This window comes from Mangifera indica, chromosome 18 (assembly GCF_011075055.1).
Source record: "Mangifera indica cultivar Alphonso chromosome 18, CATAS_Mindica_2.1, whole genome shotgun sequence".
NCBI lineage: Eukaryota > Viridiplantae > Streptophyta > Magnoliopsida > Sapindales > Anacardiaceae > Mangifera > Mangifera indica.
Genome location: NC_058154.1, coordinates 11,469,230 through 11,483,372, shown reverse-complemented (window position 1 = coordinate 11,483,372; position 14,143 = coordinate 11,469,230). Strand labels below are relative to the sequence as shown.

The window sequence follows — 14,143 nt, the reverse complement described above, 5'->3', positions numbered from 1 at the left end:
TAAAAAATAGTTTGATTCAAGTTAATCGAGTCATAATTAAGTTCAATTCGAGTTTGATTTAGATGAAAAATCACTTAGCTAGGTTTGGTTCGAGTTTATCATGTTTTTGTAACTTGAATCAATAGTTCAAATTAGTAGTTTGGTTTGGTTCGAATGTATGACTCATATTTGTGGCTTAAATTCATTATTCATAAACAAAATGACGTTGTTTTATCCAAATAATATTTAAAATTTTTCATTCAAACCGGACTATGTCACAAATTCAAACTGTCAATTTAAATTATTGAATTTGAGTTGATTCAAATAAAATCAAGTCGCAATTTCAAATTATAGATTTGAGCTCTAAATTCGAGCCAGATTTAAGTTGAATCAAGTTAAATGCATCTCGACTCGAATTAAAAAATGAATCAAAATTTTTAATTTAAATTTAAAATAAATAAATTTGAACTATACTGAATTGATTCGAATCAATTTTCGAAATTAAACCGTTATGAGTCGTACCCAGGCCTACTCCTCCTTACCAAAAACAACAAGAGGATCAAGCCTACATCTTTGTTGGGTAGACATGTTGACAGGCCGGGTCGAAATTTGCACGGCCCATCATTTCATGTGTCATGTTTTGTCAGCCCCACAAGAATCTTAAAGATTTTTCGTGTGTGGGGCTGACCTATTAAAAGTTATTTTTGTATATTTTCAATTTTCTAATTTTGCGACCAACCGACTGCCGCGGCTATCTCTGTGCCACTATTTTTTCAAGGTTTGAATTTTTTTTATTCAATGGCAAATATATTTGAATTATAATAATTAAATCATATATTATATTATATATTAAAAATTTAATTTTCATATTTATATCAAATATCGTATCATATAATATAATATTTAAAAAATAAAGTAATAAAATAACAATAAAATATTTAATTGAGATATTATAATTTTAAAATATATCACAAAAACATTTTAAAATTTAAAACTTTTTATATATACTTGTAATATATAATTTTTTTTAAATTGTATCGATTTATATCAATAATATATATTATATTATATAATATATTTACTGTATCGTATTAATTTGATATATTTTATAATATATTATCTTTTATATGTATCATATCGTATTATATGATATATATATCGTAAAGTATTCATAATTATGATTTGTATATAAGAGTTTACAAACATTACATCTAAGGTGGTTTTGAGTCAAATTAAACCAAAAAAAAACTTAATTTAGACTTAACTTAAATAATTGAAAAAGAAAAAGAATTGTTAAAGAATAAAAATAATTGTCAACAAACTTATTTTTTTGGTATGATAACACCAGTGCGATAAATAAATTCGAATCAAATTGAATACCGTTCCAAGTTTTGAATAGCTCAATCTAACCTATCTCTAATAGAATCATTCCCTTTTTCTTTTTTTATAAAGCAAATATTGAGACTGAAATTCTTAAAAAATAGATCAAAATCCTTAAAATTAGATTTAAAAAAAAAAGTTGAATTTCAACAAATCTGGCTCTTATTTAATAATTATATATGGAAGTCCGAAACAGAACCCTTTAACTTGCAATTCTCTTATAATGGCTGCCGCCGCCTCCTCCTTTACTGCCTCCACCGCAGCCGCCAAAGCTCTTTTTAATTACCTTTTTAATGTACATGGGAAGCTCCTAATAGCCTATTCGAGATCATTCAAATTCAGATAGTTGTTAGGTATGATTTGAATCTTCTTATCTTATTTATATTATCAATCAAAGTATATCTTATTGAAAATTCATCTTTTTCTTCTTCATTGATTATTATAGATTTAACAATAAAATTATGTGTATTTATTTTTGATACATAATTTATATACATAGGTGAGATATTATCATATGATTGAATATTTCTTTATCATATGATAACATATTTTTTAAAATTAACTAATTATATAATGACACATCACTGTATATATGAATTGTGTACTAAAAATAGGTACATATAACATTACTCTATATTTGAACGATAGCTTTTATTTTTTAATAATTTTCTTCTGATAATTTTTTTATATTTAAATGATTATTTTTTAATAATTCTTTTTTTAACCTTTTTTTTTTTTATAAATAATTTGAACAAATCAAACGATTATAAAAATGTGGGGCTATATTTGAATCAGTCCTTGTACAGATTTAGTTCAGCTAAAATCAATCATTACCCATTCACCAAACTTATCTTTATACTTATGCCTACAAAAATATAGGCCCACATTTTTAATATCACCAATATATAATATTATTCGGTCTTCACACTTTTAATAGTTAATAAATTCCAAAAAAATAAAAAAGCCTTTGCAGTTGGCAGCCCAGCCCAGCCCAGCCTCGCCAGCGTTCATCTCCTCTGGAGTTTGTCTCCCGAAAAAAAAAAATTGACTTCTAGTCAAACAATCTATTTGTTCATGATGCATGAATTTAAAGATGGTTTCATTTAATAAACTTCATTTTGAGCAGTGAACAGACACCAATAATGTTGATAATAACAAGGATAGAAAGGGATGGATATCACCAGACACCTCATGAGGACTTCTAGCACCATCCGCTGATTGAGGTGAGCGAGATCTAAGCTTACTCCTACGGGGTTGATCTAAAGTGGGCCGCTCATGTCTTGATCTTGTAGATCTGCTACTTTCATCTCTTCCTGAAGTTCTCTCCATTCTTTCAGTCTCAATATCCCTATCAAAACCACGTTTATCATTTCTCTCTCACTCACAATTTCCCTATCCAATCCCTTTTCTCGATGTGTGCTCTTATCACTTGTCCTACCATGACTCTTCTCACGCTCTCTCTCTGTCACTTTTGTAGCCTCTTTTTCTGCTTGGGCTCTCCTTAAGCGTTTTGTACGTGGTGAAGGAGACCTAGAAATGGATGAGCGCCTTCCCTTATTCATTAGTCTTACCATGATTTCTCTCATGTTCGTTCTCAGTCACTTTATCAGCATCTCTTTCAACTTGGGCTCTCCTTAACCGTTTCGTACGAGGGGAAGGTGAGCGTGAAACAGGACTGAGTGACCTGTCCCCGTATGTTCCCTTATCACTTCCCCTACCATGACTTCTCTCATGCTGCCTCGCTGTTTCCGTTTCAGCCTCCCTTTCATCTCTGGCCCTCATCAATCGTTTTGAACGTGGTGAAGGCGAGCGAGAAATGGGAGAAAGAGACTTTTCCTTGTGTGCTCCTTTATCACCTCTCCTAACATGATTTCTTTCATGTTCTCTCTCTGTCACTTTCTCGACCTTTCTTTCATCTTGAGCTCTTACTAACCTATGTGGGGAAGCTGACTGAGCACGTTTTGGAGATTTAGCACGACTAGAATTGTTTACAAAGTTGTCTACAAGCTAGTCGTAGAGTGGCTCGTATTGAATTAGATTCACCGACTGCCGCGGCTGTCTTTGTGCCACTATTTTTTCAAAGTTTGAATTTTTTTTATTCAATGGCAAATATATTTTTACGTAGGATTGATCTTTTCACACTTACATTAAATACAATAATAAAATATGTTTTCAAATTTCAAAATAATCTCAAAATCATACTAACCATTATTTTGAATTATAAGAATTAAATTATATATTAAAAGTTTATTTTTCTTATTTATATCAAAGATCATATCATATTGTATAATATAATCTTTAAAAAATAAAATAATAAAATAATAATAAAAAATTTAATTGAGATATTATAATTTTAAAATATATCACAAAAGCATTTTAAATTTAAAATTTTTTATATATACTTGTAATATATAATATTTTTTCTTAAATTGTATCGATTTATATTGATAATATATATTGTATTATATGATATGTTCATTGTATCGTATTAATTCGATATACTTTATAATATATTATTTTTTATATGTATCATATCGTATTATGTGATATGTATCATGTATCGTAAAATATTCGTAATTATGATTTGTATATAAGAGTTTACAAGCGTTTCATCTAAGATGGTTTCGAACCAAATTAAACAAAAAAAAAACTCAATTCTAACTGAATTTAAATAATTGGAAAAGAAAAAAAATTGCTTGAGAAAAAAAATAATCGTCAACAAACCTGTTTTTTGATACAATAACTCCAGTGTGATAAATGAATTCGAACTAAACTGAATATTGTTCCAAGTTTGAATAGCTCAGTCTAACCCATCTCTAATAGAATCATTCCCATTCTTTTTTTTTTTTTTTTATAAAGCAAATATTGAGACTGAAATTCTAAAAACATGGATCAAAATCCTTAAAATTAGATAATTAAAAAAAAAAAAAGAAAAAGTTGAATTTCAACAAATCTGGCTCCTATTTAATAATTACATGTGGAAGTCCAAAACAGAACCCTTTAACTTGCAATTCTCTTATGATGGCTGCTGCCGCCGCCTCCTTTACTGTCTCCACCGCAGCCGCCAAGCTGAGCTCAAGCTTCACTGGCGAAGCCACCAAGTGCGCTGCTTTAGCATCCTCTCGGCCTTCGCAATCGCCCTTCTCCAAGAAGTTCACGTTTGCCAGATCCAAATCGACTTCCATTCGTTGTACTATTGCGAAAGAAACGGTCGTTCCAATGGAGACCGCTAAGAAACTTTCTGACCCCGCCACGTGGTTGCGGCCTGATTCCTTTGGACGGTTTGGTAAATTTGGCGGGAAATATGTGCCTGAGACGCTCATGTATGCGCTTAGTGAACTCGAATCCGCCTTTTATAAGCTCGCCACTGATCAGGAATTCCAGGTTTTTGTTGATTTGGTGTTTCAGTGAATTGTGGTTATTAAATTATTTGCTTTTTTTCTTTTTTAAATATGATGCTTTGCATTGCAAGATAATCAATTTCTTTGATTTGAAAATGAGTTCAATCTTTAATGGAGTAAAGATTTTCAGTATATTAAGTTGTTTCTGATTTTCAATTTGATTATTACATTGTCATAATAATGAGTTTAATGTCTAATGAGTGATGACTATTTGTTTTGATTTTCAAGTTGATAATTAGATTATCTTTTGATAAAAGAAGTGTGATTGATGTTTTATGGGTAGTGATTTTCGGTATTTTTCGAATTGATGATTACATTGTCATATGATTGGTATAAAAATGAGTTTAATGTGTAATGGGTTGTAATTTTTGGGGTAAACAGGACGAGCTAGATGGAATTTTGAGGGACTATGTTGGAAGGGAGAGTCCACTTTATTTTGCAGAGAGGTTGACAGAGCATTACAAGCGTCCTAATGGTGAAGGGCCACTCATATACCTAAAGAGGGAAGACTTGAATCATACTGGTGCTCACAAGATTAATAATGCTGTTGCACAAGCTTTGCTTGCGAAACGGTTGGGTAAGAAACGAATTATTGCTGAGACTGGGGCTGGTCAGCATGGAGTTGCCACTGCCACTGTTTGTGCCCGTTTTGGCTTGCAGTGTATTGTATACATGGGTGCCCAGGATATGGAAAGGCAGGCTCTTAACGTTTTCAGAATGCGACTTCTTGGTGCTGAGGTTTGTTATTAGAACATGTTTTGTTGTATGCGTTTTGTAACATTTTCGCTTTGTATGTTTTATTGTGTACTGCCCCTAGTAATTGGGTTTTCATCAGTAATTTTATTATTTGAGTCATCTGGTATTAATTATTATGATTGGGAACAGGTCCGAGCAGTCCATTCTGGGACAGCCACTCTGAAAGATGCTACATCTGAAGCTATAAGGGATTGGGTGACTAATGTTGAGACAACCCATTATATTTTGGGATCTGTTGCCGGTCCACATCCATACCCCATGATGGTTAGAGATTTTCATGCAGTGATTGGTAAAGAAACAAGAAAACAAGCTATGGAGAAATGGGGTGGGAAGCCAGATGTTCTGGTTGCATGTGTTGGAGGAGGTTCAAATGCCATGGGTCTCTTCCATGAATTTATCAATGATCACGATGTTAGGATGATTGGTGTTGAGGCAGCAGGTTCTGGCATAGACACTGGCAAGCATGCTGCTACCTTGACCAAAGGGGAAGTTGGGGTGTTGCATGGAGCTATGAGCTATTTACTACAGGATGATGATGGGCAAATAATTGAGCCTCATTCCATTAGTGCTGGGTAAGACTTTAATTTTTTTTTTTTTACCCCTGCTTTAATCTTGTGTTCTGATAAATTTTTGACATGGCATGCAGCTTGGATTACCCTGGAGTTGGACCTGAGCACAGTTTTCTGAAGGATGAAGGGCGTGCTGAGTACCATTCTGTCACTGATACTGAAGCACTGGAAGGTATGAGATGACATTAGATTTATCTGTTCAAGCTTTTCAGTTCTCCTAGGTGGATAATGGATTTACCACTCATTGTTTCTGATTTGTTATGAAGTTCCTTTTTCCTCTATTGTATTTCAAACTAATGACTGGTCTGCCATTTCTAACAAGATATTATGCATTTATTTACTTGAAGATACGAAGTTTAGTCTTTAGGGCTAAGAAAGTCAATTATCATTAGAATCATCTAATGGTTAACTATTTTACTATCTCTCAGATATTAAGGCATCGTATAAAGGAAGTTGGAATTCATCTCCTTTTTCTTATCTTTTATTGTTTTGTTTTGCATATAGCTTTCAAGAGATTATCACAACTAGAGGGTATAATCCCAGCTCTGGAGACGTCTCATGCACTGGCTTATTTGGAAAAACTGTGCCCAACTCTCCCTAACGGAGCAAGAGTTGTGATTAACTGCAGTGGCAGAGGTGACAAGGATGTTCAAACGGCCATTAAGCATCTAAAAGTTTGACGGCAACGTTAGTGCTCAGCAATTCAATTTATGGACTGCCAATAAGTAAGTGATTTATTCCATCTCAAGGAAAAGCTCTTTTAGTATGCACAAGTATTTTGTATTTCAGTTCTGTATTAGCAATTACTAAATAGTGAAAATTTAGTTCCGAAACATTCTTCTGCTGCTCAGATCTCTGGCTTCCATTTTCCTCTTCTGGGGTTGGGGAGAATAATATGTACTTATTTATGGTAGTTTTCTTGAGCTTTAATGAAGACGCTTTCTGAGTACAAGTGTAAAATCTCTTCTGGACCTTCTAACTTTGATGTGCAATTGTTGATGTTGTCCCTGATGGGAATGTCAATGGAGTGGAAAATGATGAATCTGATAGGGATGGGTTGAATATAGTTTCCATACCTATGCCTATATGCCCAAATGTTGGATAAAATTGTATCAAAATCTGATAATTCTGTTTCATGTTACCAGAAAAAATGAATAAATATTAATAAGAAAAAATAGATATATTTGCATAAGCTTTTTCGATGTTTCGCTTCTACGACACCGTATTTACGAAGAACTGTAAGACCATGTAAATTATATCTAAAGCGTTTCCCTCTGGTAATGGACGCCTAACGTTAGTTTACGTAAAGTATAGATATCAATATCTTATGATATATAATACGTATTATATCATATTATATATGTGAAAAATAATATGTATCATGAAATGTATGATACGAAATGTCTCTTATAATACAATATATGTTATTGATGCAAATTAATATATTTTTTGAAGAAAATAATAATGTAGTAGGGATGTATGAAAAATTAAAAATTTTAAAAGTATTTATGAGATTTTTCAAAATGATAATATGTTAATTATAATTTTTTTATTATTTTATTTTTTAAAAACCATATCATATGATACAGTACTCAATATACAATACAAAAAATTAGGTTTTTGATATATGATATAATATGTGATTCAACTACCATGATAACAAGGCATGAGAGGTGGATTTGAGTTAAACATTAGTTAAGTTATTTCAACCTATACAAATTTAGAATGATTAGCTCGAGATTAAGTTTGTAGCATTGGATTGACAATGTGTTCTCTAAAAAGGAAAAAACAGTTATTAGAGGTAAAAAAGAAAAAAAATTATCAAAGAAAAAAGTTATCAGAAAAAATGATAATTTTTTAAAGACGAAAAATCTGTCGATAAACTTGATTGAATCCAATTGACTCAGTTTGATCTCAATTTAAAGTTACTCCTATTTGAGTTTGACTCATACGAATATATAAATCTAAGTTTAAACAACTTAGATAAATTCCGGCTTTAATAGAAAGTGTAATAAGCAGAAATGTTGACTGGCTTTGTAAATCACTCTTATACATTAGGATTGGATTTAAATCAAGCCAAACTTAAATATACACTAACTTAAATTCAACTCGAATCCTATATAATAAGTTCAAGTTCAAATTTATTCGAATAAAAAATGTCACCAATAGTCGCTAATGAGATGTATGATATCATCGAAGAAATAATGAGTATTATAAATACGATAAATAATATTATTGAAAGACGATTCTCACTAAACCCTACTAAATAACCAAATTGAAACTTCAATCCTGAGTTTTGCCCAACTAGAGCTAATAACTTGAGTCAAGCTAGTTTGGTTCGAATCCAATGCTTCCATGGATAGTTGTTGACCCAAGTAAAAAGCCTGCCCATTCAATGAATGAAGAGGCAATTCCAATTAAAGGAGTTGCATCCAGAGAACCCAAAAAAGAAATCAAATTTTCCACAAAGTTGTTTCGGGTCTCTTCAAACATTCAAGGTTTCAAACATCAAACCATGTTTATTGGGACGTTTCTCCCCTCAACCTAATCAACACATAAAGGGGAAAAAAAAAAAAGCCTCCCTAATTACCCTGTATAAGTCTGATTACATTCATCATTCATTTATTATTATTCTTATATACACCAAGATAGTATGCTGGTGCATCTGGCCAAAATCCGGCAAACATTGATCCCGAAAGACAGCAACCGATCTACACTCCTCTACGCTAAACACCTACTGAACAAACGTAGTATTCTCTCAATCTCATCATCACCGTTCACTTGATGAAATATGAAGTCCGCAACCTCACTTCTCACTGCTTTGCCTGCATTACACCAGCCAGTCATCTTTACAACAGTATTTAACTTGCTTAGCATGCACATGAATATAGAGATCTTGTAAGGAAGAGTCAAAGCATATTCTTAAATTGTTCAACAATTTTACTGGTGGGATTTGATGGAACTTTAGCAAATCTTCAAAGAGGGCAAAGAAAGTGAGAGTCTGTATAAGATGCCTAAGTTAGGTGAGACACAGATCCTGATCACCTAACACCAAACCTAAATGTCAACACCAAAAATGGAACTTTTCTAGCAGCTTAGCTTGCTTCACATTGAACTGTCCAAAGAATTGGTAGATGATTCATCCCTGCTACCAATAAATCAACAAATGGGAAACTTTGATATAACCGACAGTTCAAGAAGACACTACCGCCGAAGTGATAACTCTTTAACAACCTTCCTATATATTTAAGAACAAAGGGCGATTCTCCCATTAGACTGACTTGTATGCCGTAAATTCGAGTCCTTTTTCAGAAATGCTTAACATCTACTTCAAGTCTAAGTCAATAATTTCACCTATCCTTCATCTGATATTCAACTCTTCTGAACGCTACGATGTTTTATCTCAACTAGATAACTGGATCGATAAATTTTTTTTCCAGTTGTTATATTAATTCATCTCAGATTTTAAAGTTCCTTATATGTTATGCTAAGGCAATGACACAAGTTATGCTAACAATAAGGTTATGTGAAAATAAGGCATACAAACAAAATTGTCAGCACTTCAGGTCCAGGTCAGCTATTCGAAACAAAGAACAGTCAGAAGGGCATACTAGTCTTTCTAATTCTGGAGCCATCAGTGAGTTATAAGGAAACATAATCAACGCATAAGGAGCATGACTTATTACCTGGGAGTACAAGAATGTTCCAAGGATTGCAATAGCAGCTCCAAGGGCATTGATTGGCTGGACTGGTGTGTGGAAGATGATAATTGAGGAGACTATGACAGATATACGTTTCATGGTGTTTCCGATGCTAAATGTCAAGGGGGAGATCTCATCCAAAGACATGTAAGACACTTGGTTGTAAAGATGATAGAACACACTTTGAGCCGCCACCCACCTATCATATAAGATAGCAGCCACACAAAAATCTTCTGTTAAAGACAAGACGTGAAAGAAATATGAAAAGAAACAATATCATTATCATTAAATTTAACATCATCTGTGTGCACAAGGTCAACTCAACTGATAATTTAAGGTAAAAGTGAAGGAAAAATAAGGCCTCTGAGATTATAGTAATAATTTTCCAAGCAAGAATGAAAACTAGTTTCAGCAAACATGAAAATAATCAAAACTTGAAGTCATAATTACAGAGTTGATACTAAATTCAAATGTCAGCACAAAAATTTACTATGCCGCATTCATTCAACTGATTTGATGCAATCTGATAAGCAGCAGATGTAAAAAAATTTGTAAATCAATCACTCCATACTCTTAAACTCATCTTAGTACCATACATCCCTGTGCATAAGCAAGAAAAGCATCATGTAACAACCAGTAAATTATCGAGTCTGTCATCTTTAATTCTGTCAAAGTGTCAAAAGAAGCTCTTACCAGGCACTCAATCTAGACAATATAATTATTCAAGTTAAGCAGTTTATCAGATAAGAGATGCTGAGATTGTGTAAAAATTTCCACATCATAAAATGCCATCAAACAAGAAATAAAGTATTAAGTTATTTCATCCTGCTAAAACAAAATTCAGTAGAAACTTAATTTACCTTGTACCTGCTAACAATCTTACAAACACAAATTAATTACATGCAGACAAATTAAGAGCAACAAAAAAATAAGAGGAACAGAGGCAACACCAAATGAATTGTGGTCCAATTTGAGAGACGGCTGTTTGCCAGCCTGCTGCCCACATCTGTGGTCCCTCGACAGCTATTGCGAAGGGTGTGAGAATTAGGAGAGATAACATAGAGAGACAAGCATAGTAGTTCATCCCCCTAACTGACTTTCCCTTCATGCCCTTCTTTGAAAATATGTTCCTAAAGACGAATGCCAAGTTTGATATCATGGCCCCCATAAAACCTGAAATTGACAGCCAGCAACCAAGTTCAGTAATCTGACAACAACCCCTTAAGGCATAACAATCAAAATTACGATTCAAGCCCCATGTGCTTCAACAGACCAAAAATACTTCATCATTGCCTAGAAATGATCATAAGAATAAAAATCTCCCTTCACACAAAAATCTGGATTCATGGTTAATTAAGCAAATTTAATTTGTGATGTGACCATTTCTTACGCTAAGCACTCACTCAATGTATTCATTAAATCAAATGATTGGCAAGTTGACCTCAATTTGAGCATAATTCTTTTCTCAATCCCAAATGACAATACCCAGATCCATTCTTTTCTCAGTTTACACTTTCTTAGTGATAAAAGATATGAACAATCAAATGTGAAGTTGACCAAATAAAACAGACAATAAATCAAATACATGGAGCTATTCCAGTTCTCAGAAACAACGTAGGCTTTTATTACCAGTCATGTTGAAGTTTAGCTCAGTCACGGCAGCAAGAGCACAGCCACCTATGATCGGTAAAAGGGACAAGTACACTGGCACCGGGAAGCTCTCACCCAACAGAAGCCTTGAAACCAAGACACTGAAAGCTGGCTCTCCACTCTTGATGATGTGGGTGAAAGAAACTGCCACCTTAGACATACTCACTGTTGCCGCAACATGCCCAATTGTATGTGCCACAGCAACCTGTTTCGATCAGAATTACATAAAGATCACAGCATCTTCAACCAATTTGCTTGCATATTAAAAACTAGAAAAAAAAAAAAAACCTAGGTAACAAAATTCCCCATCTCTATGTTTGATTTTGAACGGAAATTTTAAACATAGTAAAAACAAGTTAACTAAGCCAAGTTCAAAAATTTTGGATCTTTTATCCCTTAAATCAAGACACAACTTAAGATAATTAAGAAAAGACTCCCAAAATCAAATCTTAATTTTCTTTTCCCTTCACTTCAGAAACCCAGCAGCCAAATAAACAAAGTGAAATTATCTTCAATAAACAATTAAAACACAAACCCATAAGATTTTTCACCCTTTTTCCCTTGGAGCCAGGACAAGACAACATAAAATATTTTTTCAAACCCACTTAAAAATCTATTTTAGCGTTCTTTTTCCTCCACATTCCCAGCACCCAAACAAACTGTAATTATCTTCCACCAGCAAAAATAGCAAACCAATAAAAACCAAAAACGTCACTTTCTCTCATTATTTTTTTTTCCACTTTTCTCGTCAACCAAACAAAGCCCACTTTCACTTACAGGAAGCAAAGTCTTCCAAAACTCTAAATCCGTCTTTGGAGTCTCCGCAATTCTTGTTGCCCACGAAATCAACATCATCAAAGATCCACAAGCCAGAGACAGGGTTGAAGTCAACCACGGATATGGAAACGCATTCAATACCTTCTTGTTATATATATTGAACACCACATTCAAAGCCCACCAGGTCGCAAAATAAATTCCGATTTTGATCTTTCTTGCCGTCTCCGATTTGGCCACTCCTGATCCTTCAATGGGCTGCGATTTGTCCGCTTCAAAAGCCTTGCATGTGACCAACGACTTCCGGGGTTTCTCAAAGCTTGAAACCGATGAAACATGGAGTGGTTTCGTGACAGAAAGTGAAAACTTTGGGATGATTTGTGGTAAAGATGGCGAAAGAGAAGATCGCCTTTGTGTCAGTGAAACAATCCTCTTTTGAGAAACCGAATCAGACCCACTCAACGCTGGAACGGGCACAGAACTTTTGATCGAACAAATCATCTTGAAAATCAAACGTTTATGCCTCAAAATCAACGAAAAAAAAGCACAGAACAGTAACAAAAAAGCGGCTTCAAAATATTTATATGATGTGTAACAGAACAAACACAATGAAACACAAACACGGAGAAAGGGGGTGTACTGTAAAAGACCAAAATGGAAAGACAGACCGACAGAGACTTGTAGTTGTTTAAACCTTTTAATGATTTTCCATTAAAAAAATATAACTTTGATGGGATTGTATTGAAATCTACTGATAAAAGATTAAAAAAAAGTTATTTTCTCTTCAAATCTCAGTCCAAAAAACTGTAAAATTGAAGTTACCATTACCAAACAGACAATCAAACCATGTGAATGCAGTATATCTTTACAAATCCTTCTGTAGTAAAGTGTTTTCCATCAACCTTTCCTCCTTATTATAAAAGGAAGAGGTTGAGTAAGATGGTTTGCTTGGAAAGAGTTGGGTTCTGGTGTGGTGAGGAATTTCGGTTTTAGAGCACACTTTCAACTGCTGCCAACACATGAGAGAGAGGTCAAGAGATCCAAACTTGGGATTTGAGTTGAGTTGAAGCAACAACTACCCACTTGGTCTTTTCAACTACTTGGTTGAGGAGTAACATTGGCAGGCACATGAAGATTAATTTATGCATGTTTTTGACCAACTTAGACTTGTTGGATCCCAACACCACTTTATCAGCCACAAATCACACTTTTCACTTAAAATTTAATTTTTTAAATAGAAAATATCTCATTTTTATTTTTTAAAATTATCTTTTATGTCTTCTAAACTCAAATTTTTGTCATTTCATCCATGAAAAAATTAGAGTAAAGTTAAATTTTTTTATTTTAAGTATTATTCAAATTATGTTTGAATCAATTCTAAAACTAGATCGAATCAACCTAAAAAACTGAATTGAGTTGACACAAACTAATTCGAATATTTCAAAAATATAATTTAAGCTAATTAAAAACTAATTTATTTGTTTTTATATGCTTATAAGTTAGTTGGTGTGAATTATTTTTTTAAATAAAATTTTAAAATAATAATTTTATTATTGGTAATAATTATAAAATTTAATAAATATTTTAATTTTTAAAAATTAAGAAAAAAATAATCTTTAAATAAAAATAAGTCATTCGGCCTGATAAAAAAAGTGAAAATGGATTCTGCCAAGTGCCATCCAATTATGAAACAAAAAAGTCTTAAAGGTGGATTCTCAAAGTCCAGTATTCATAATGGATGTAGAATGAAACTAAAGCATATTCCCTTTTTAATCATTCCCCGATAAAAGAGATGATCCAACAAAGGAAAGTTTTCCCGTTACAAAAAAAAATTAAAAGAAAAGCCCTGTGGATATATTCTTCATACGAGGCATGAACCAATGCAGTTGCATCATGCATAGACAGATGCAAGAGACTTCCAAGAGGGTTTCAG

General features: G+C 33.1%; 2 protein-coding genes across 2 annotated transcripts; one reads left to right on the top strand and one right to left on the bottom strand.

Annotated features, from left to right (window-relative positions):
* The first annotated feature begins 4,323 nt into the window (after nt 1-4,323).
* On the top strand, nt 4,324-7,037 carry LOC123202149 (tryptophan synthase beta chain 1). The gene is made up of 5 exons (XM_044617926.1): nt 4,324-4,743; nt 5,142-5,498; nt 5,646-6,088; nt 6,163-6,257; nt 6,590-7,037. The coding sequence occupies exons 1-5, from the start codon at nt 4,378-4,380 to the stop codon at nt 6,763-6,765; spliced, it is 1,437 nt and encodes a 478-aa protein (XP_044473861.1). The 5' UTR covers nt 4,324-4,377; the 3' UTR covers nt 6,766-7,037.
* A 1,414-nt stretch (nt 7,038-8,451) lies between these two features.
* On the bottom strand, nt 8,452-13,084 carry LOC123201975 (glucose-6-phosphate/phosphate translocator 2, chloroplastic-like). Its single transcript, XM_044617661.1, has 5 exons — nt 12,214-13,084; nt 11,416-11,641; nt 10,737-10,959; nt 9,772-9,985; nt 8,452-8,910 (listed from the first exon to the last, which is right to left on the bottom strand). Exons 1-5 carry the CDS (start codon nt 12,709-12,711, stop codon nt 8,899-8,901), a joined length of 1,173 nt encoding a protein of 390 aa, XP_044473596.1. The 5' UTR covers nt 12,712-13,084; the 3' UTR covers nt 8,452-8,898.
* Nucleotides 13,085-14,143: the final 1,059 nt, after the last annotated feature.

Coding starts and splice junctions, on each gene's coding strand:
- LOC123202149 (XM_044617926.1), top strand. CDS start 4,378: ATGATGGCTGCTGCCGCCGCCTCCTTTACTGTCTCCACCGCAGCCGCC. Junction 4,744..5,141: donor CCACTGATCAGGAATTCCAG/GTTTTTGTTGAT, acceptor TGGGGTAAACAG/GACGAGCTAGATGGAATTTT. Junction 5,499..5,645: donor TGCGACTTCTTGGTGCTGAG/GTTTGTTATTAG, acceptor GATTGGGAACAG/GTCCGAGCAGTCCATTCTGG.
- LOC123201975 (XM_044617661.1), bottom strand. CDS start 12,711: ATGATTTGTTCGATCAAAAGTTCTGTGCCCGTTCCAGCGTTGAGTGGG. Junction 11,642..12,213: donor TTTGGAAGACTTTGCTTCCT/GTAAGTGAAAGT, acceptor TGATCGAAACAG/GTTGCTGTGGCACATACAAT. Junction 10,960..11,415: donor GCTAAACTTCAACATGACTG/GTAATAAAAGCC, acceptor TGTCAATTTCAG/GTTTTATGGGGGCCATGATA.